This window comes from Sitophilus oryzae, unplaced genomic scaffold (genome assembly GCF_002938485.1).
Source record: "Sitophilus oryzae breed Bouriz unplaced genomic scaffold, Soryzae_2.0 scaffold_1536_pilon_pilon, whole genome shotgun sequence".
Taxonomy (NCBI): Eukaryota; Metazoa; Arthropoda; class Insecta; order Coleoptera; family Curculionidae; genus Sitophilus; species Sitophilus oryzae.
In genome coordinates this window covers 3,415,188-3,439,175 of record NW_022146210.1, presented here as the reverse complement: position 1 = coordinate 3,439,175, position 23,988 = coordinate 3,415,188, and the positions used below count along the sequence as shown (strand labels likewise).

General features: G+C 31.5%; 1 protein-coding gene across 1 annotated transcript in view; it reads right to left on the bottom strand.

The window, feature by feature from the left end:
• LOC115878887 (alkaline phosphatase-like) overlaps window positions 1-23,988 on the bottom strand; it is an 891,059-nt gene that overhangs the window by 120,849 nt on the left and 746,222 nt on the right. The window contains exon 7 of the mRNA XM_030895492.1: window positions 3,306-3,446. Within this exon, the coding sequence (XP_030751352.1) occupies window positions 3,306-3,446 (141 nt within the window). The remainder of the gene's footprint in view (window positions 1-3,305; window positions 3,447-23,988) is intronic.

Below are 23,988 nucleotides of genomic sequence, written 5' to 3'. Positions count from 1 at the left end.
TTTTATTTGTATAATAAATAGGCTATTTTACATAAACAATTGGAGTATAGTTTTCTTTAAACCCCATGTGTCAAAGATTACTTTTTTAGTATTTACCTACCAAATACATATACTATAGTTTATTTCGAGGTATTTTTCATATCAGTTTTGTTTTAGAAATTACTAATATTGTATCGGCAAGAAATGTAGTCAGTAATTTTATTAAATATAAACAAATAAGTATTTTTCATTAAATCTATTATATTATACAAGGTGAGTCTTAAATAAATCCAAATATTTTCAGGGCTGGTAGATCTCGATAAAAGAAACATATTTTATATTTACCGTCCTTTTTAAGTCCAAAATAACGGAGTTATTTTACTTTGAAAATTTAAAAAAAAATATTTTTTTCTAAAATTTTGGGAACCACTGGATCTTTTCTGGATTTTCTTTGCTGTAAATTTAATCTACTACATATGTTTTCTTTAACTGAAAACTAAAAAAAAAACTTATAAAAAAAGTCGAAAATTTTTGTGAAAATATTCGATATTTCCAAAAAACAATTTTCGCGGAAAAACCTCATAATCGTGTTTCTGGTGTCGAAATATAAACAACATTAACATATTTTTAATTAAATTTTGAAAAACTAATATATTTTTGAATGCCTTACGTTTTACGCAAATTTACGCGCTTTTTACTAATTTTATGCATATTATTTTAAGTAGTTTGGATTATGGAGTAAAAAAGATTTTTTAACAAAATAATAATTTGGTGCATTATTTTAACTTTTTTTATTATTGCTTCATTAATCTTATATTAAAAATAAAATAAAATATATTTATGTCAATGAACATGGTATGTTTTTGCACTTATCATATTATTATTACGTATTTCTTATTATATTTCTACAACGTATTAAAGTGATGTACATTAAATATTAATAAGTGTAAGCATTAATTTTTTTCAGTTTAGAAATAGTCTCATTAGATTTTATTGCAATCATTTCCTTTACATACAAAGGAATATTTCTAGACATTCATAATAATTGTTAAGTTTATAAACATTCATATTATTAAGCCCTAATATACCGTTATTAAATATTTATTAGTTTTTATTTAATCCTTTACAGAAGTACCAAGACTCAAAGTTATGTGTCAATAAAGACTGCCATTTAAATATTATAAAATAGAAAACAAATTTCTTGCAGTATAGGTATATAATAAAATTTTATAAGGATTCTTGCCACTTAACTGCTTATATAGAAATTTAATTCTACGCTATGTTTGTCATAATGTGGATCAACCTGCTCTCACTACCGGTTTTGGAGCCCTACTCCATCATCAGGTGAGCTTGGGCAGATCCACAAAATGACAACCACAGCGCAGGGATAGTTAATTCCGAGTTGTCGGAAAGTATCGGTTAGATATTAAGCAGTTAAGTGGCAAGCAGTTAAGTGGCAAGAATCCTTATATAATTTTATTTAAATATTATTACACTATTGTCATCGCAGGTATTTATTTTGACCTGTTGTAATTAAGTCCCGAACGGGAGATAGCGGCCTGCGTGCAATGGTAGTACTTTCGTACCACCGGGGCGCAACTATCGATAGCAAAAAGATGGTAAATGGCTCCTGATGATGGAGTAGGGCTCCGAAACCGGTAGTGAGAGCAGGTTGATCCACATTACGACAAACACAGCGTAGAATTAAATTTCTATATAAGCAGTTAAGTGGCAAGAATCCTTATATAATTTTATTATATACCTATACTGCAAGAAATTTGTTTTCTATTTTATAATTTGGCTTGCCTGAAAAAAAGCCTTTTACCATTCTTTTACTATCGATATTTGCGCCCGGTGGTACGAATGTACTACCATTGCACGCAGGCCGCTATCTCCCATTCGGGACTTAATATCTAACCGACACTTTCCGACAAGTCGGAATTAACTATCTCTGCGCTGGTGGTTGTCCTTTTGTGGATCTGCCCAAGCTCACCTGATGATGGAGTAGGGCTCCGAAACCGGTAGTGAGAGCAGGCTGATCCACATTATGACAAACACAGCGTAGAATTAAATTTCTATATAAGCAGTTAAGTGGCAAGAATCCTTATATAATTTTATTTAAATATTATTATACTATTGTCATCGCAGGTATTTATTTTGACCTGTTGTTAAGTATAATTGCAGTACAATAGGAGCCCTTTTTCACCTTTATTATGTTTGTTCCAATCGGACGAGAGAACCATCCTAGAACGGTAATTTCCTATCACTCAAATTAATTTGTTAATCTTGACAAACGATCAAACAATAAGTGGGCGACTAGAAATTACCGTCCCAGGATCGGTTCTCGGTCCGGTTGAAACAAACCTATTATATATTTAATCTACGACAATGTCATTGTGACACATTTAACATTGTCATTTGGATATCATTACGACTTTCATAATAGCACTAGTGCTATTATGAATTCATAATAACACGCAAATTTTAAAATAAGAAGCAAAATGATTCCAGACGATGACAGGTGAGTTGAATTTTTAGAAAATAAATTTATTTACTTTTACACTGGACGCGCGTTTCGCTCACCATGTTAGCATCATCAGCAGATGATTATAAACTAAAATACAATTTACAATTGGAGCGTTTATATAGTCTCTCAGTGGGTACAAAGTAGGCGTGGCAAGATCTAGCCAAACCAGTCAGAACCCACCGAGCGTAACAGTTAGATTTCCGCCACTAGAGTAGTAGAAATAAAGAAATTGAAGGAATTGGACCGTTGTCACAACACAACACGACTTAACCTAACCAAACCTCGTACCTGAGTGTCTCGTACCTGAGTGTCTATGTAAAAACTAAAATACTTAAATATTAGAAAAAAAGCCACGATTTTAATATTATTTTAATGCGATCAACATGAATTGTAACCGGGACGGCCGCGGCGTGAAATACATCGCGAGAATTTCTCATTTCTGCCGTATAAAGCGCTGCGGTCGGAATGTGTTGAAATCAACTGAAATGCACCAAGCCTATAATAAACTGTACAAAAGATTTAATGAATCCTAATGAATCCAAGTCCAATAAGTTTTTATGTTATGTATAAATATTTTACTGAGAAATATTTCCCATTTTTCAACTTTCCTTTATCCTGACATCATGCATATACCGCAACACTATTTTTAAATTTCGCCAGAATTTATATATTTTCAAACGCAGGTTAACTTTTCCGTTCCCCAGTGGCCAGCATTTTCATATTATCGTTTATTCTGTAAGCAAATAATGCAAAAGCTGGCGAGGTGCAACGCCACAATAGAATTTAATCAAATACTAACCTTCGACAACCAGAAGAAAACCCTTGGGATTTTTCAGTAGGATGGAGAGCGCGGAACGTGTCATATCGGCCAACGAGGGATCCCCCGAGGGCCCGGGATCTCGATCGGCCTCGAAATCCATATGCGAATATGAAAATAAACCTGCAAGAAAAAATATTTACACATCAGTTAGTTTCATATCGGTTATAAATGTCACAGATAAATAGTTCTTTTTCTACATTATGTTGTTTTTTAAGTAAATGCAGAAGATTTTATAAACCAGAGACAAACAAATGATCGTGACATTTTTAACATTTCCCAACTAGAATAATGTGGCCGGCCACACGGTTATAGCTACAGCTTTAGTGTGTCGATCTGCGGAGCGGAAAGTACTTGATTCGATCGGTTCGAGCGGAAAGTACTTGGCTAGTACGGTTGATTTGTTTATTTAAATAAAAATATTTATTTATCTAAATAGAGCGACCAACGAGCCGCCACCTCAAGGAAGGCAATGGCAAACCACCTTGAGCATATTTGCCTTGTACAGCCTCTCAAATAGTGCCGTTCGGATTCGACAATAAACTGTAGGTCCCGTGTACTTGGGAAACACTAAAACACATCACAAGTACATGCGAGAGGTAGCCGACGCTCTATAGGTATAGAGTATGGCACTGTAAGAAGAACTAGAATAATGGAATACTAAAAGGATTGATACAGGCTGATCACAATGATTATAGGTTAGACGTTTACGGTGAACCAGAGACAACATTGTCACAGGATTGAACCATTTACTTCGCCTTTAATGACATTTTTTGTTTCAATAACCAAAACTTACAGACCAAAATAATATCATTGCGTCTCGAACGGTGGTCTAGTCTAAACTAGTCTAAAACTAATCTAGTCTAAACGCAAATAGCATTTTGGACACATTTTAGATAATGTTTCTAATAATTGTGTTTTTGCTTCTTGACATAAAATGGAACCGGTATACCACAAATAAGAAACATATATATTTTATATTGCTTTATTACATCTTTCCAATGTGGTGGCACTACCACCGCTTCCTGAAATGTTTTGATACGGAATCAAAACTCTTCGAGGAAATGTTTCGAAACATTTTCTACAATTTGTGTCCATGATGTTAAAATAGTCTATATCTGTGTGTGGATTTCAAAATGAAAACAACCAGCAACAATGTCAACCTCCGCCATCATTTTTTTCTCTTAAATCTTTCTTTTTATGTTTTCTCGCGCAAAAAATGTCTGGCAAAAACAAATTCGTCGTTTAATTTAATAATGTACTTTCATATTTTTAATGCTCCTTCTATAATATGATTATTTGTTGCTACAAAATATTTTTTTATTTGAAATATATATTTTTATTTTCATTTCTATATCATAGTTCTGAAAATAAAAATATATAATGGCGAAATTAAATTCATGATTATATAAAATTGACATGGATTCGGACACAAAGGGGCATATATTTTTAGTTAAAAACGATATCACTAACAAAAATGGCGAAATTAAATTCATGATTATATAAAATTGACATGGATTCGGACACAAAGGGGCATATATTTTTAGTTGAAAACGAGATCACTAACAAAAATGGCGAAATTTAAATTCATGATTTTATAAAATTGACATGGATTCGGACACAAATCATCTACGTATCGACAATAAATGGAAACTATCTGTGTAGAAATTTCGAACTAGTCACCTATCATCAACGCCAATCAAAACTTCTGGTCAAAATAATTAAAACATTTTTATTTACATATTATAACACAATACAGGGTGCTACAAATTCGAGGTACGAGCATTGGTATCTCGGGAACCGTAATAGATACGAACATGGACTCCATCCAGACTTGTCAACATCTAAAGAGTTAATACGTCAAATTGGAAAAGACATAATAATACATCAAAATAATTTGTTCATTATGATAATATGATATAGTAAAAATTATCTTCTAATTTAATCAGAAGGTATAAATAATCTAAATTTTATTTATCATAAAATTCATAATAACTCGTTCATTTTACAGTTTAAATAGCAATGTTATTGAAAAGTTGGTAGTTATTGAATAATATGGTCATATATGATGGCAGATATGTCTTTTGTCTATGGAAAACCGAGATGTGTTTTTATTCCTCAAGTCCCTTATTTTATCTTACAAGACAATGTGATGTTAGATAATATAATAAAAGAACCAACGTTTTTTAAGGAGAACTTTTCTTGGCAGACGAGAGATTCTCAAAGAGTTATAGAACATAAGCTTCTTTTTGTTATAGTGCCTAGCGGTCGATGAGAGACATTTATTATGTTTATTTATAGGTTGGTCACAAAAGAAGTTGGAAATAAATGGTGATCATTAGCAGAATCTAGAGTACAGTAAATAACTCTCTATTTTCAAAATATACGACATATTTTCAACTCTCAATCAATAGACATTTTTTATAAATCAATTAAAAAATTAAATAAATCACTTATTAATTTAAACACATGCCAGTTTCCTTTGGCTCTATTAATTAAAACATAAGAGCGATTTTTTATATCGATATATGTGAATATACTTTATATTTTAATAAATATTAATTAAAAACTCGGATCTAATTTTCCTGTAATAATACGCAATAAATTAAAATATCGACATATAAAATAATTAATCTACTTTAAATTAATTGTTCGGTAATGCAAAAATTGCAATATAAATTTTTCCTGAAATACTTTAATTAAAATTCGAATTAATCAAATAATTGTCCCAAAATACATTACGCTTCTAAATAAATATAAGCATTTAATTAAAAATATATATTATTTACCTTTACCCTTAATTTCTTTCAGACGTATTTATTTTTATTTTAAACACTAAAACTCGGTTAAGTTGTATATGTTTGAATAATATGCAATATAAAAAACAATTCAATCAATACATCAATTTTAAGCAATTTAAGAAAAATTGCATCTATTTTTAAATTAAAACTGAACAGGTAACAAAGTAAATCCAGTCAAATATCAACATACCTTAAGTTGTCAACCTATGATTTCATCATCGTCAAATATAATTTGTTTTGCAGTTTATACTATTACATTATAGTACCTACGGTTAGAGGCGTCTAGGTACACCCCAAAAATACTTGCCGGAAAGCTTTGCACTTGCGCATCAAGGGGCCCACAGACGGTCAATATTTTTGCGCAATAATATTACCCAATAATATTGTTAGTTATCTCCAAACAGTACAATGAATTTGCTCAGTAACTAGTTTCGTCTTGCACTTTGATTAACATGGATAAGAAAAAATAAGCTGCTATTGCATTTGTTTTGGCCACTTGTTTAACAAAGAAACAAAAGTGAAGGTATAAGTCGAAAGATTGGTTTAAGAAAAGAAGCCAGTATAGTCATTAAAATCTATTAAAAGAATTAAAAGTTAGTGACCTGCTGATTACCTGCTGATTACCGAAACTTTCTACGAATGTATGAAGCAACATTTGAGGAATTGTTAAGAATGGCCACACATGAAATTGAAAAAAGGAAATTGATTGAGAAAAAATCCTGAAGTTAGTTCGCAGCGAATTCAGCCTGCATATCAATTGTTTTCTATCAGCGTCTGGATATTTTTCCTTATATTTCCCTAGTAATTCATCATATTGTTAATTTTTTTTATTTCTGTTGCTATTTTCTTTACTTTTTGTATTCCATAAAGCTGGCAAAGAATGCTACATTTCGATGACTTCTAAAATAAATCGTCTTTCTTCCTCTTTTGCTTTTGATCCCATATTTGCTGACAAACCACTGATCTAAATATTCTAAATAGAGCCGAGCAGCGAGACAAACACGCAGAGAAAACAAACATATAACTGAACTATTGTGCAATATTATCCACATACGATACAAACTAATCACTATTGCCTAATAAAAATCAAACTGATTTTGATTGACACAATATATTGTGCAACCTTTCAATGTAAAACCTAAACGGTCAATATTATTGGACAATATGAAATATTGCGCAATAATATTGACCGTTTGTGGGCCGCTTTACGTGCCAATGACATCAGCCATAACCTTATTTTAATGCTATTGCGGAGTAAGTAATGTCTAGCTATAGCCTGGTTAAAAAAGCAGCTGTGACTCCATTGGCAATGCGGTCGTTTAGGGACCGACGTTCGAGTTCAACGAATATACATTTTTAATATATTTTTACAGCTGTTTTTATTTTTTTATAGCTGTCAGTAATAGCAATCAAAACACGTCGTAGGTAGGTGTGTTGTTATGGCGTTGGTTAATCTCTGGGGTCATATTTTTTGTTGAGATTGTAACGCGAAATACCCTACCCAAAACCTAGACGCAAGTTCTACGGCTACGGTTAGTGTCCCAGAATTGCATTTGTGTCATTTAAAATTGGCTCAAATGAGGCAAAAGCCTAGCGTTTAAAAAATACAAATTGACTAATCTAACAAATACCTGACCTAACCTAACCTAACAAAATTCGTGGATATAAAGATATAAAATTGGCAACGCAAAACAAAACTATTATTGAGTCTACTCTACATAATTTTTCTTCGCGTTTTAAATAAAGTTAGAAGGCCACTGATAAACCGAAACATCAGTCAACCGTATTAATCCCCACGGCGTTTCATTTAAGTTTGTTTATATGCTCCATCTTTAATATTTTTATAAAAAGCTTATAATTAAGAGTACTTAAGGCCAGAATAAAACATGAATTCGCTGACTACGAAGCAGAAGAACAAGCTGGATTTCGGGCAGGAAGATCAACTGTCGACCATCTCTTTTGTGTTACACAAAGACTGGAAAAAAATATCAGCTATTAACAGTCCATCTACGTCAAAGAAATATATAAAAACTTTAAATTAAAAACTCAGTCTTTAGTGGGTTCATGCCGAATAAAGGATTAAAGCATCAGGGTTGCTGTCTATCTCCAACGCACTTTAAAATATGTTTAAAAAAGACGCTCCTACAATGGAAACAGAAATGGGTATCCGATAAGACTCCGACGATCTAGAATATATGACCAGAAAGCTAATCGAAAAAAAAAATTACAGCAAATGAAGATTGGAAGTAACTTAGATAATAAGATCGATACAAGGAGAAGCCAGATCTGTCATGCACAGGTCAATTCACGGTCAGCAGCACATAAGCCAGACGCATAGTGCTGCTAACCAGAAGCTAATCGAAGAGCTAAGAGCAGACAAATTATTGGGATTACGAATTGATGCAACAGCTACAAGGTATAGCTTCAACAACAAATTTAATATAACCATACCAGGAAGGGAAGACTGGAGTTAAGGAGTACCCATTCAAGCTGAGGTAACCTGGTATACAGACGGCTCAAAAACGTCAAAAGGCGTAGGAGCTGGATAGTAGGGCCGAAACAAGGGATATCATTCCACGTAAGCCTATCTAAGGATGTCACAATTTTCCAGGCAGAAATAACGACAATCCACTATTGTGTAGAAGAAATAATAAGGCAACAAATAACAAATCGTTCTGTGGCCATCTTTACAGACAGTCACGCGGCGCTAAAGGCACTCGGCTCCGCGGAGGTCAATTCTAGACTAGGGGACTGTGTGCGTGCTCTGAATACTTTATGCGAACGTAGCATTGTTACGTTGGCCTGGGTGCCAGGACACGAGAGTCACAGGGGTAACGAAAAGGCAAATGAAAGGGCCAAGCAAGGCTTATCAATGTCATTCATAGGCCCAGAATCCTTCTGCGGCGTTGCAAAGGCGGTCACGAGAATGGCCACGGAACGATGGGTGGCCAATAAATCTCTAGAATGGTGGCGAAACTCACCAGGGCAGAGACAGGCGAAAAAGTTCATTGTAGAACATTCGCCAAAATTCACGGTAGACCTGATAAGCAAGGACAGCAAGACAGTCAAAGCTGTAGTAGGTCTACTAACAAGGCATTGTTAAGTAAACCTACTACTAACGAAGCTATATGTAGGTTCTGCCAATCTGAAGAAAAAACGACAGAATACATTTTATGTCGATGCGACAGCCTGGCAAATGTGCGGTTCTCGGTAATAGGCAACGATAGGCCATTGCCAGGGAGCTACATGGAGGGTTCAGTCTCCAAGTTGCTAAACTTTGTGAAAAGGATAGGACTGGGGAATGTAATCTAAGGATCAGAAGAGGACCAAAATAAATCTGAGAAGTTCGCAGTGGATCAGGCCGAAAGCCACCTCTAAGAATCTAATCTAGAAAAAAAGGCAATCTCTATGTTAAACAGCGTCTTGTGGCGTCTTTTAGTGACATAATATGTGAGTGACATATTATGTCACTAAATCAGTGACATAATATGTCACTTTCAATAACAGTTTAAAATAGACAATATGGTGTTTAGTTTGTGAAATCGTGCGGTTAAAAGAAAACAATTGCTTAAATTTCGAAAAACGTTTAGAGAAAGAACGCCGCAATGACTTAAAATATAAAAAAAATGTGAAATAAAACTTTTAGAATTACTTATCGCATTTATATTTTTGTGGCATTATTATTTTTGTGTATTTTAAATCCTACCGTGGAAAATTTGTATAAAGAACATTGACAGGATTTTTAGTGAAATGGCACTAGACCACTTGTTTAAAAATGTAAAGGTAGGTTTCATTTTAACAGAATTTATATTTATTTTCCTTTAACTAAATGTACAAGTAACTAACCTAACATAACTTAAAATCTCTTAAATTTGGACGCGTCCGAGGGCGCGTCTTAAAAAAAATCGACGCAGTATTTTTAGATATTGACCTCCCTCATAATGACCACGAGCCGCCATTGGTACTTTCACGGAAGATTCAATGTGTGTGCGAGTTCTTGAATACAACGAAAAACTCTTTTTGATACTGTTGAATATTGGAATTTTAATTTTTGATATATGATAAGGTGCCCGGTGGCGTAGAGGTACAGGCTCTCGTGTACCAATCTCAAGGTGTGGGTTCGAATCCCACACCCGGCATTTCATCAGCCAACTATTTTTATTAAAATAAAAATAGTTTGGGTACCTAGGTCGACTCAGCCTTAAATGAGTACTTGGAATTCACAATCCTGAGGTAATAAGTGGTTGAAGCGTAGTGCTAGCCACATTACCTTCCTTGTATATCGAACGGCTCTAGCATGGCAAGCTGTACCTTGCTACTCCCAAGGCGTCAAACGCTATATACGGGAGCTATTATTATTATATATTTAACTGTCTCGTTGTAATAGAAACATCTTTCTTTGAATATTGAACAAGAGAAAGACACAGACAAATGGAAAAGAATAACCTGAAAACAACACGCTACAATTTTAATGGTTTCTTTCTTTTCGACGTTAACCAATTTTTGGTATAAAACTAGTTATGCATAGTTTGTATGCATGTATTATACTGTGTGGCACATAGGAAATACCATGTAAATTTTGAAAAAGTCAAATACTTGTGTTATCTCTCCAGATAATTTTAAGCAATAGTTGTGTTTTGAAGAGGCTTTAAAATTGTACTTTTGCTTAGAATTTTGTTTTATTTACAATCGGCATTTAAATGTTATTTGCATAAAAACCTTAAAATTTAGTAAAATTTGTAATACGGCCCAGAGGAAGCTACAATTATATTATTAAAATACCAGCAAAAAAATGATTTTGTTATGGTATGCATACTTTTAGAGTAAAATTTACGTAATAAAAATTTCATGTGATCAAATAATTTTAAGTTTAAAAAATACTTTTTTTAATATTCGGAAACCTTATAGATTAGGCGTACCCGCAAAATTTCGGAAAGAATTTATTACCGCGCCTTCAAAAACATTTTGTATACATTCTACTTATCCTATGAACACATAAATATTTTGTTGAATATGGAAAACATGAACAATAATTCTTATTGAATAATAATAACTTATTGAGTGGAAGCCGTACAATAAATTTCAAAACAAACATTTTATGGGTTCACCGCCATCAGCTTTCTCAATCGAAAGGGACAATTTTGTTTCTTTTTACTAGACGTAATACCCTTTTATCACCCGCGATAGTTATCACCGGCTTTTTGCTACACGAAATAAGATATTGGTCTGAAAAAGTGGGAAAAATTAGATATAAAGGTCAACAAAAGGGATTTAGAAGCTTGTCTCTATCATCCCTTTTAATAGACGATTCAGCTCCCGAACTTCTCGGTAAATTTTTATTTTAGTTGGAGTTTTATAACCATTATAAATAAAGAAATCCCTGGTAGTTTTAGATGTTTATAACTTGTTTTATATTTTACATTTATGTGTGATGTTCATATAGGTAGCTGTAAAAGAGTGATTTAGTTACTTTATTATTATTTACGGTTAGTTTCAATTAAAAGATCAAAATTAACGATATCTTAAGAAATAGATATGAAAAAACAAAATTATACTTAGAGAGAGAGTAGTATAGTAGGGGGTTAAAAGAATTTTGTAAAAGAGAAATTATGTAGTTTTTTCTAACTCTATTTAAAGCAGCATATTAGATATGTTTAACTTAATAAAATAGACAAATATATAAACATTGCCATTATTACTTTACTTAACCTTAGAAAGAACTAGTCTTTAGCTTTTATTACATCAAACATTATTTTTATCTCCTAGGCATTTACATCTTCTGGGGTAAACGATTTTGTTATCATATTACCTTATTAAGGATCTTATTATTATATCTGCCTTCGCTTTATTATTATTTATTATATTAATAATATTACTATATATTTATACGCAATAAAATAGATAATTATTTTTATTAGAAGTAGAATGTTTAATATGGGGTTTGATCACCGCGACCTAACACCACACCCCCGTGTATTCCCCTTCCTTGAGTTATAACTCATCATACAGTCTCAGGGCTTTGACAAAAGCCAGTATCTGAGAGGCTCCATAGAGGCCAGTTCTCCATCTTCGACATCAGCCGTACCAAAATTTATGGGACGAACAGTAGTTATCATCTCGGCGAACTCAGTGATAAGGTGTTCTGGTGTTTCCCCCTTTTTCCCCACAGAATCTCCATTAGCCGTTGTTTCTCAGCTTCAATCTACTGAGATGAGGTGTTAGTTGAGGAGACAGTGTCCTGTTAGAAACCCCGTGACAATCCGAAGATTGTTTTTACTTAAATCAAGGAAAATCTTTGATCTCTCTCGGTCGTAAGTTCTGAGAAACTTTTTGAAGCGCTATAGACCGTTGGAGGATTCCCATTCCAGGTTCCTTAGTTTTGTTTGAGATTTTTTTTATTTTTATCGTCAATATCGTCACTATTATTAAAATCACAAATAATATTAATTAGTATATTCTTTGAATAAGGTTTTGTTGGTAAACACCAGAAATTATTTTTTTAATTATAAAAATGCATAATCAGGAGTAATATATCTTTTATGTTTCACTGGATAACAATGTCTATATTGGAACAATGGACATTGGATAACAATGTCTATATAATAATAACGAAATATTAAAATTTTAAAATTTACAAAATTTGATTTTATATTTTACTAATATTTAATACAATTATTGACCACTCCCAAATACTTAGTTTATTTTATGAACACGTTTTGTAAAACACTCAATTAATGCCGTAGTGTAAGCGGATTATTGAGAACCAGCGAAACAAGGACTAATGGTTGCAGCATGGACTGCAAAGTAAAAATAACAATTAGTTTAAAGGTTTTAGTTCAAGCTATTCAATACGTATACAGACAATTTATAGTGTTTTACCAATTATTTTAATAGGGTTTTTTTATTCTTCGCATTGGTCACCATTTGTAGTAAATCAAGAAGATTAAATTCAAAAGAAGCTTCCAACAAAATTGAAAAATGTCAACTTTCCATCTCAATTTGACACAATGTTACAATTTATTGAATATTTTATCGAACTTTTATTGTCATACTTAAAAAATAGAAAGTAACACGACGTTTACGAAGAACGTTAGAACGAAATAGGTTTTCAAAGTATGAGTTTGTTAGACGTAGACAATATCTACCTCATAGTATTACAATAACAATCATTGGACATTATGAAAAGAGGATTTATGTATTTATTCAAGTGACATTGCCAACATGACATTGGTGAGATTATCATATCATATTATACGGACGGTCTGCTCTATGTGAAGCAGCACTAAAATTCTCCTTCTGTTAATGAACTGATAGTCAGGTAGGTAATTATATAATAAAGATAAACGGATAATTTGGAAAACTATACGATATATTATAAAGAGTCGTTAAATGAGATGTTTATAGGAATTATAAAGTATAATACACTCACCGGCACGAAAAACGGACACATTTTGGTGCATTTTAAAGTTTAATACATTTTGTTCTGGTGGTCCGATTTTGATGATTTTTAAGCAATTTGTAGCTAAATTATTTGATTTTTAGTATTTCTTTCTAAATTAAGAATAAAGGTTTCCATCTGACAATTTTACAAGGTGAAACAAAATGTTGATATTTTGGTGAAAGGTTGAAGCACCCTTTGGACTATGTTAACAAAGTAAAAAATTTAAAAATAATTTCTCTCTAGTCATATAGGTACGTCTTTTCTCGATAGTTTGTTTTTTTGCTTCATCTCAATAGCTTTATTTTTATTGGAAATATCTGCTTTTGAATAAGACAGTAACGACCTTTTCGGTTCTCATCAACACACTTATAAAATAGTTTTTATTGTTTTTGTAATGCCACTGTCATTGAAAAGTCATATTATTATTGTTTATTAACGTTTACTTTAGCAGAAATGGTTTTAAGTTCTGAAGTATCGGCTAAAGTTGCTTTAATTGAACATGGTAGAGATTAACTTTTAGATTTAAAACCAGCAACTGCCCAACAGACAATAATAATATGATTTTTTAAAGATAGTGACATTACGTAAACTGTAAACATTATTTTATAGCTCTGTTGACTAGGACCAAAAGTAAAGGCACGGTTTTAATGTAAAAAATACGAAAAAATGTTATTTAAAACTCAAAAAAGCCTATTGCGATGAATCAAAAAACAAACTATCGAGAAAATATAAACCTGGAATGATTTTAAACTTCCTTGTTTTGTTAACGTACTCCACAGAGTGTTTCAAACTTTCACAAAAATATCAACATTTTGTTTTCCATCGTAAAATTTACAGATAACAACATTTATTTTTAATTTAGAAAGAGATACTAAAAAGTTAGATACTCAAATAATTTAGCTACAAATTGCTTAAAAAATCATCAAAATCGGCCTACTATAACACAATATACAAAACTTGTGTAAATAATATATTGTTATTTAAGCTAATTTAATGCAAGTCCCGCGCCTAAAATGTACCTTATTACTCGTTTACCAAACTATATTGATCCGGTATTGAGCCCATTGTAAGACTCTCTAAATAGGTTGTTCTCGAGATCACTTTCCATATCGACATGCTGTAAATCGATGAATGTTGTTTAACAAGGATATACACAGGCTTGTTCAGGACTAATTTATACTTTAACATATTAATAAACACGAACTAGAACCATAAATATATTAATCTTGTCCGTTACTGCTTCTCTTTATATAGTTTTTTATTTTAAATGTCTTTCTATGCTTATTAATTTGAAATTTTAGGGGGGGAATTAATAATGAAAAATTAGTATACGGGGGGCGTCTCAAAAGTGGCTCACCCCTATAACTTTTTTGGTTTTTCAGATAAATAAACGAAATTTCGTACTTTAGTATATGACATAAATTGGGATTGATTGACGTATTCAATTGCTTTCAGTCCTATGTTACTACAGACTCCACTAGAGCTCTTTCAATGTGTATTTTTGTGTTTAGTCTTATGTTTTTGTCCCACCAGATGCTATTTAGTGCTCCTAAAATCTTCCGCCCTTGTTCTATTCTAGAAGATATTTCTGTTTTGTCGAGTCCATTTCTGGTTACACGTGCTCCCAAATATTTAAACCATTCAACCTGTCAGAGCTTTGAGTCGTCGGTAATGAAAATATCAAATTTATCATCTGAATTGGTCACCAGGTATTCCGTTTTATCGATGTTTACAGTAAGGCCCCATTCCCTGTATGCCGAGTTTAACCTGATCATCATGAATTCAAAGTCGTAAGCATCTTGAGCTATGACCACCTGATCATCGGCAACATTCAATGTAACCAAACAGTCATCTACAGGGACGCCCATCCCCCCAACCTAAGCTTCCAACTACAGATTAAATATAAGAGGAGTCAGAGAACATCCCTGTCGAAGGCCTTAAGTAGTAAAAATTACCTCAGACAGTCTATTACTACTCTTAACATGTGCTGTATTTTTGTTGTATACCAACTTAATTAAATTTATGAGACATTCATCCACATCAAGTTGTTCCAGTATGTACCATAGTTTAACTCTGGGGATGGAGTCGTAAGCTTTTTGAAGGTCTACAAAAGCTAGATGTGTATCTTCTTCACGTAAATTCCGTTTTCCATCAGTTGTTGGATAGTAAATGGATTATCTATACATAAACGCCCTGCAGTAAAGCCACTCTACTCTTCACTGATTTTGTTGTGGGTAGATATTTCTAACTTATTCTTAATTATTTTTGTAAAAAGTCTGCTGAAGGTCCAATTCACACTAAGGTATCCGTAGTTATTCGGATCTTTGCTGTTACCTTTTTTATATTATAGAAGTGATATAGGCTACTTTCCATTCGCTACACACACATCTGTATTAAGTTTGTTATTTCTGTTATAAGATATTCTCCGCCATATCGAATTCGAAATATACTACCTCTAAAAATATGTACATTTATTTAAGACTCGCCCTATATAATATTATTAGTACATTTGTCACAAATTGAAGCTATTATTGCAACCCCAACGATTGCACACCTCCTTATCGCTCCTTATTATATCTTTGTAAAATAAATTTTATATGATTTCAGCCTGCTGCTCTGGTATTATGTAAAATCTACAAGTTGCAAGGTAAACCTCGTAACAAAAATACATTTGTATGATTCAAAAAGCACTAAGAAACAATCTTACTTCTGAATAAAATATGAAACATTCGAGTCGTAATATAATAACAAGCGCAAGAAACAACTCATGTTAAATTAGAAACAAAAATAAAAATTGAACCGGCTTAGCTGAAACAGGTGACACTGACAACTGACAGCTGAAAGATAGTTTGGAGGAAAGAGGAAATCGAGGCAATAATAACGTTGAAATCGTTCTGCAACCATACATCTACGACCTCAATAAGCACCATCTATTGTCATATAATCTACATAAGAGTGACTGGGCCCTGGATTATATGGTAATGGAAAAATATGGTAAAACTTTATTTGTTAAAAAAAATGTATAATATGCACCAATCCGTAACAAAATCCTGAAGAAAATATTGAGTTTTATATTATATATTACATAAAAGACTACAATTAAAAAAAATACTAGATAATATCGAAGAATAATGAGGAATATTCTTTCTATTTTTCTAACCTGATATTTCTAACAAGTTTAATAAGAAACAAAGCTCTATTCTTATAAAAGTATCGACATAAAAGATGTAGTTTTATTTTGTAAAAGAGAACAACGGGCTTTTGTAAGAACGGGCTTTCACGCTGCGATTGTCTGCAAAAGTTAAACTAAGAGAATAAAATTCCTTAACTTTGCATAAGAAGCGGTTTAGTACCTTTATAACGCTCACACAGATCGTTATAAAATTTTACGAACAATTGCACCGGTTTACAACGCAAAATATGGCTGAAAGTTTTTATTTGAATATTTTGTTTAAAATTGCTGATTCTTTGGAAAGTAACTACTCGTATAATATTCCTAAATTTTCTTAATAGTAATAAAAATGCATGACTTTTTGAGCTAGTTTGTATCAGAAAGAACGTATGTATTAAATGGAATATTATAATAACATTAAATAGAATCGTACGTTCATAAATACATATAATGATCACAATAAATTAAAATAGTAAGAAATATAGAAAGTCTTCTCTTAGTTAGTTTTACACTAGTTTTTTTCTTATAAAATAGAATGACTTACATGAGATTGTAACTGTAGAATCTAGATTCATCAGGTGAAAAATTATATAAGATTAAAGTTGTCTATGTTACGCTCAATAGTCGAATTCGGGCAATGCCCGAAAAAAAAACGCAAATCTAGTTTTGAGCAAGGAATATTTCCCAAACCCGAAAAACCAACTAACCAATAAATTAACACCCTCCAAATAACCACGCTAACCATCTCGCCAAATAACTAAACCAATCCAACCAAAAAGTGAAACCAATGCAATTAAATCAGACTATAAGCAAAAAAAATAATCGAATAAAATTAATTTTTCGGGTTTGGGAAATATTTCTTGCTCAAAACTAGATTTGCGTATTTTTATCGGGCATTCGACTATTGAGCCTAATATTTATACTCTGTTTTTTTTTCTCAAGTAAGATTTCGACAGACGATGACAGAAAAAAAGCAGATGTCCATACCAATCCATTTATTTAACTATAAAAAGTTTGTAATATTTTTTAAGTTAACTATGGATGGGCTTATACCGGGTGCGTCTGAAAAGCGGCTCACCCCTATAACTTTTTTATTTTTTCAGATAAAACAACGAAATTTGGTATGTTAGTATATGACATAAATTGGTATTGATTGACGTATTCAATTGTTTTCGGTCACTTCCGGTTTCACCGGAAATGACTACAACTTTTGATTTTTAAATGGCACCCTCGGTATTTTTTTACTTTATTCGATAGAAAATGACACTCCGAATCGAATGACATATCATATGTCAATTTTTGACATAATCACTCAAAAACAAATTATATTTTAAATTATAATCTAGAGTGCCATGGCTGTGTTAAAAACACTAATTTATAATCAAGAAGCCTTGGAAAAATAGGTTTGATCGTCTAATGTTTTTAGTGTCTTGTCCTGGCCGGTTAAAAGATGCCCAAATCGTATTTTTAATCATATCTCAATTTTTTCAAATGGAACAAAGGTGACTCATTAGCATATTTGGAAAAAGCATTTTTTTACAAATAATTTGATACCACACACTTGGTATTTTGAGTCAAATTGTCGTTAAGAACCGCATGTTACAATTTCAAATAAACCATATGCCAAAATGTCAAAAGTTGACATATGATATGTCATTCGATTCAGAGAGTCATTTTCTATCAAATAAAGTAAAAAAATACCGAGGGTGCCAAATAAAAAAAAAGGTTTAAAAAAAGTTATAGGGGTGATCCACTTTTGAGAAGCACCCGGTATATAAATACCGTAATCACAATAAATTTATATTAAATATCGTCATGCGTCGTCTCTTTTTATTTTTAACCAGTTTTATTGGTTTATTTCGAAAAAGACAGATCACATATCAATATTATTGGTTTAACGGAACGATGAACGACAAACGGACGCCGTTGCGTATGAACTCGACTTAAAATTTTTGAGAGTTGTCAAACACTTGCCAAATTATAGGTTATAATCTTGTGTCAAATTACATCAAATAGAAATATTCAAATATTTTGGTATATCTGGGGTATATTTTACATTTTGCATTTTGGACTGTGTTATTACATGTTTCGTGTTTTTTAAAATTAAATGAAAGAAAACTTAAAGGGGAAATTAAGTGCTGACCCAGACCATAGTTTACAGTTAATATTCGGTGCACAGAGACAGTTTGTCAGAGATTATGGCCAAAGAGTTGTATTAGCCACAAATAAAGTTTGTATACTATCATGTATATGATACCAGGAACTAGAGTATCTGTAAAATAGCAGCATACGATAGGTAAATAATAATCATATTGAATAATTGTAATGATAAATAACATGCAAGAAGTTGCTTGAGCTTGAAGCAGGAAATATTTTTTATAAAAAGAAAGAAGAAAGCAGGAAATATTTTTTATATCTTTTTTTGGTATGTGGTGTTTTTTTTAAACACACCCTTGCTTATTTTGTATTAACACATACTGTAATTGTTTTTAAAAAAATAACTCGATTAGATTTTTTCAATTTTATACATTTTTTTCACAATATTTTGGTGCAATCACTTTTTGTCACTCAAATTTTAAATATATTAATTTTCTGATCCAATTGTACCAACTTATTTCTTTGTAAAATAAAATAAACTATTTTGAAAATAAAATGACAGATACATCTATCACTGTCAAGGATCTTGTCGTTGGACAGACTATATATCATACAAAAAGGCAATGGGGTTCAATTTCACACAGAGCAACTTCTCACTAGACTTATATTGTGTACAAATTTTTTAAATAATATAAAATAATATAATTTTTATAATTTAAATATAAAAAAAAACTTGAAGTTTTAAGATTTGAAACAGTACAATCACCGCCTTAGCGTAAAAGATTTGAATTGTATGGGTATGTATTCATGTTTCTGTAAATTATCTTATAATATAAACTTATTTTAGTACAATAATATATATACGTAAAATTTCTATCTGAGTATGATTTAAATTTGAAAAATATCTTTAAATCGATTTTCTCTGTCAGATTGCACCAAACCTTTATCAATTAGTAAACATTATACTTTTTGTGGCGAGCCTGTAGTTTGATATTACAGGCGATGCAATAAAATTCATTTTCACTCCGAATAGAACATGCTATTTTTTTAAACGTCACAAATATTTTTTAAATAATTTCAAACGTTGCAAATTATATAAAAATATTTAAAAGTATTACTTTGTAACAAATTATATATCGAGAAACTATGGTTACGCTCATTGGATTTGACACTTTATGCCAGTTTAACAATATGTTTTCGTACTTTTGTGCATAGGCCTAAAAGTGCTTCACTTTTATGCTTAGGCACTAAAATGTTATACTAAATTTTATTCTTGTAACGTTTTTAGTTCGTTACATGTCTTTTTTATATATAATATATGATGTCTGGCCTATCATCACCGGATTCCCTCTCGTTCAGGCCGGATAGTTTATTTGACGCGTAATTTTTACGTTCTCTAGTCGGCAACCCTGCTATCGTTTCACTGTTCTGTGGAGGCGCTGTCAACATCGCTTCTGTCAACTCTCTCGGTGCTTAACTTCACTTGGCTTTGACGGCTTTGACCGTCCGACTGTCACCATCAAAAAATCCTTGCTTCGAGAAACTGCAATTATAAAAATCTTGCTGTATAATTTGAATCAGCTGCTATTTCGAAGTTGCAGGTAAAAATGAGATATTATCTTTTTTGATTCGTTATTATTACTGCGTATTTTTAGGGTAGAGTTTTGGATGCCCAACCTAACTTGTATTTGTATTTTGCTGGCACATTGGCGTCCCTTTTCTTTTGTCCTCCAGAATGTCACATGGAAGAAAAGACATGTTCTTTATTATTTAGTGAGCCCTCGGAAGTAATTCGAGGTAGGTTCATTTTGTTTATTAGACATTGTTTGATTTTAAACAAGAGTTCCGTATTTTTATGGTCCAAGGTACGGACTATTTCCAAGGTTATAGTCCTAAGTTATGGTCCAAGGTACGGGTAGTGTTCCCTTGTACCATTATCCTATGTACGGATATCCTGTGTACGAGTGTCCACAGTAGGAATGATTTTTCTTGCATATAAATTGCCCCAGCGTAGATGTAGCTTGAGCCCCATGCTGCTTCGTTCCCATCCATAAGCTAGTTAGTAGTTACGGCTGTTCCAATTCATGGTCTCCTCATTCTGGCCCCTTTTGTTTTATTGGATGGCCGAGTACAGAGATGCGAGCCCACCTCACGCTGTTACTGTTTGAAGCAAAATTACATAAAGAACAGCTAAGTTTAGATTTAAGTTTTAGCTTACATTTAACATTTAACACATTTTCAGTCTTAAACAATAACGTACATCTTAAGTAATATCGTACAGACTATGTTTAGTGGTTATATTGTTAAGAACATTCATGTCGATTTAATATTTAAAATATAATTTAGATCTTAGGTTTCATTGCATTACGTCTTGTTTTGTTGTTCTTGCACTATTTTAACAGATGAATAACCAAACATAGATTTTAGAATCTACGGGTTGCAACATCTTCGATTTAACATCACATAAAATATATCAAATTAATTAAAGTAATACTACATTTCATACATTCTATTAAACTTTACATGTCTTGTATTTTATCATAGTTGTTTTCATAGATATTTAATACAACTCTTAACACCACTTTTTTTGACATATAACCACTATATATTTACTAGAACTTTACAATGTCATGTACTAGCAAAGAACATCATGAATAAATATAGTCACTAGTTTTAAGTAATAAACAACTGTGTTTTCTTTCTCTGTTCATGCCTGGCGCCCAATATTTATAATTTCGAGTTATTATTGTTAATTAGTTCTTTCCAGTGAAATACCTTATCCACGACTGCTCTACCAACGAAAAGCTGCCGTTCGAAGTGGTAAGGTTTATTAAAAACGCTACATTTTTATTAAGTTATTGTATTGTCTGATTAAGTTATTATGTTTATTTAAATTCTGTAAATTAAAAACTATATAAACACTTTGCACCAACTAAATTTCATTCAAACGAGGTAGATATTAAACAGTAATCGAATTTAAATTTTCATAACTTTAATTGTGTTTTTACGTAACCACATCACGTTTCTATCCATTACAGTATTTTCATTCTGTCCGCAATATTTGTTTAATATTCTAAACTACGTATGTAATATAGTATTTAATTTGTTGGTTTAATTTCAAAATTTCGTTGTGCACTGAAAACCACTGTCAAATATTCGCTTCAGTTGAAGTTATTTCTGTTCAGGTTTTTAACTTCAAGGGAAATATATAATTTTAATTAGAAGTTTTTATTTTTGGTATATATAAATCTAGCCCCAAGTAAAGTTATATTTTTGTGGTAAGGACTTTCCAATAATTTTGTGATTTAATTTTTACAGAATAATAAGCAAATTAGATCGTTCAAACTTGGTTATCAATATTTTAATGAAAAGATAAACAAAAAAAAATCTATTATACAGGGTGAGTCTGAAATAAGTGCAAATATTTTCAGGGCTGGTACATTTCGATAAAAGAAATATATTTTCTCTGTACCGTTTTTTCAAATAACTCCAAAATAACCGATATATTTTACTTTGACAATTTCAAAAAAAAAATGATTTTTCGCTTAAATTATCTGGATCTTTGTGGGTTTTCTTTCTGGTAAATTTAACCTACTATCTATGTTGTCATATTATGAGAAAAATATACTATCTATGTTGTCATATATTTTCAAAAAATTCGAAATTTTCAAAAACATTTCTTCGCCAAAAAAACCTCATAGACGTGATTTTGAGAACGAAATGTACTACCCCTAAACATATTTGAACTAATTTAAGACTCACCCTGTATATTGAGCTATAAATTTAATTTTGTATAATGATCAGAATCAATGACCGCGCTGAATTTATAGTTGGCCGAAGGTATTATACTCACATTTGATAACTGACTATTTAGTTAGCCAGTTAAAAATTGAATATCAGCCCGCACACAAAAACAATACAGGAACATGCTAATATAACTGAGATTAAAATTATGGAGGTAAATTAAAAATGTATTTTTTAATATGTCAAGAACTACAGGTAGGGCCAAAAAAATTCATATAAAGTTTATAAATCTGTTGGCTATAGTAAATATTAACTAGAATAAGGTTAATTTTCATGATAGTATTAAGAAATATTACTACTGATAGTATTTTATTTGTATTTCTTGAATTTACTCGACTACACAATCTGGATAGATATGACACACTTATTGTATTCTGATTAAGTTTATTTAGAGGTAACAAAACGAGCTACTAAAAAATCGTTATTTGTACTTAAAATAATAGAAAAATCTATACAAAATATTTGAATAAATATGGCAATATTAATCACTGTAAAATCCCACTTATTACGAGATTGGATATAAAATGTACATCTTTTATATTTCGGGTTTATAGTTGGTAGATATATTTTAGTGACAGTCGTTACCTGAACGTAACATTTTGATTCCGAAAAATATAATTTAGTGGTTTTAGTCGTAAGTAATGCTTACTATAAGGCACGTTAAATTTCCGATCAGTATAAATTCAACAGTATTTTTTAATACTAGATCTATTGTAACTATTCCTACTGAAGGTTATCTGGTTGTTCATCCAGTTGAAGTGAAATTGACTATGTTTTTTTGCGAAACTGAAACTAAATAGCTTTATGTGAGAAAAAAATAGAGAAACAAACTTTAACGCTAATTGAAACTACTAATTTATTCATTATATTAAAATAATTGAAAATAATGATTTTTTTTAATTTTTAAAATTTTGGACATATCTCAAAAACTAAGCAAGATACGTAAAAAATACAACAGAGTAAAATTAACGGTCTTTTTGCAATATTTTTGCTCTCTTTAAAATTTCTCGTAGATCTCTTTATTTCGTAGATATTACGTTTTTTTAATTTAACTTGCGTGTAAGGACCACCTTCTTTGAGCCCTTAAAACACAAAAATCTCGTAGAAATGAGGAGTTCAAGACAGTTCAACTATAGAGGTTAATTTGTAGCTCGTATAATTTCTTAAAAATTGATGTTTTTTATTTTTATGATTTTAGTCATATATTTTGTTATTCATTTTTTTTCCGAAAAAATGATATACCTTTTTATTCTTATCATAACTGAGTTTTTGAGCTGCGAACTTGAAAAGACCTTTTAAAAAAGCATTTAAAGAATTTTTTCAAGCACTTTATAAACGGTCATATTCATT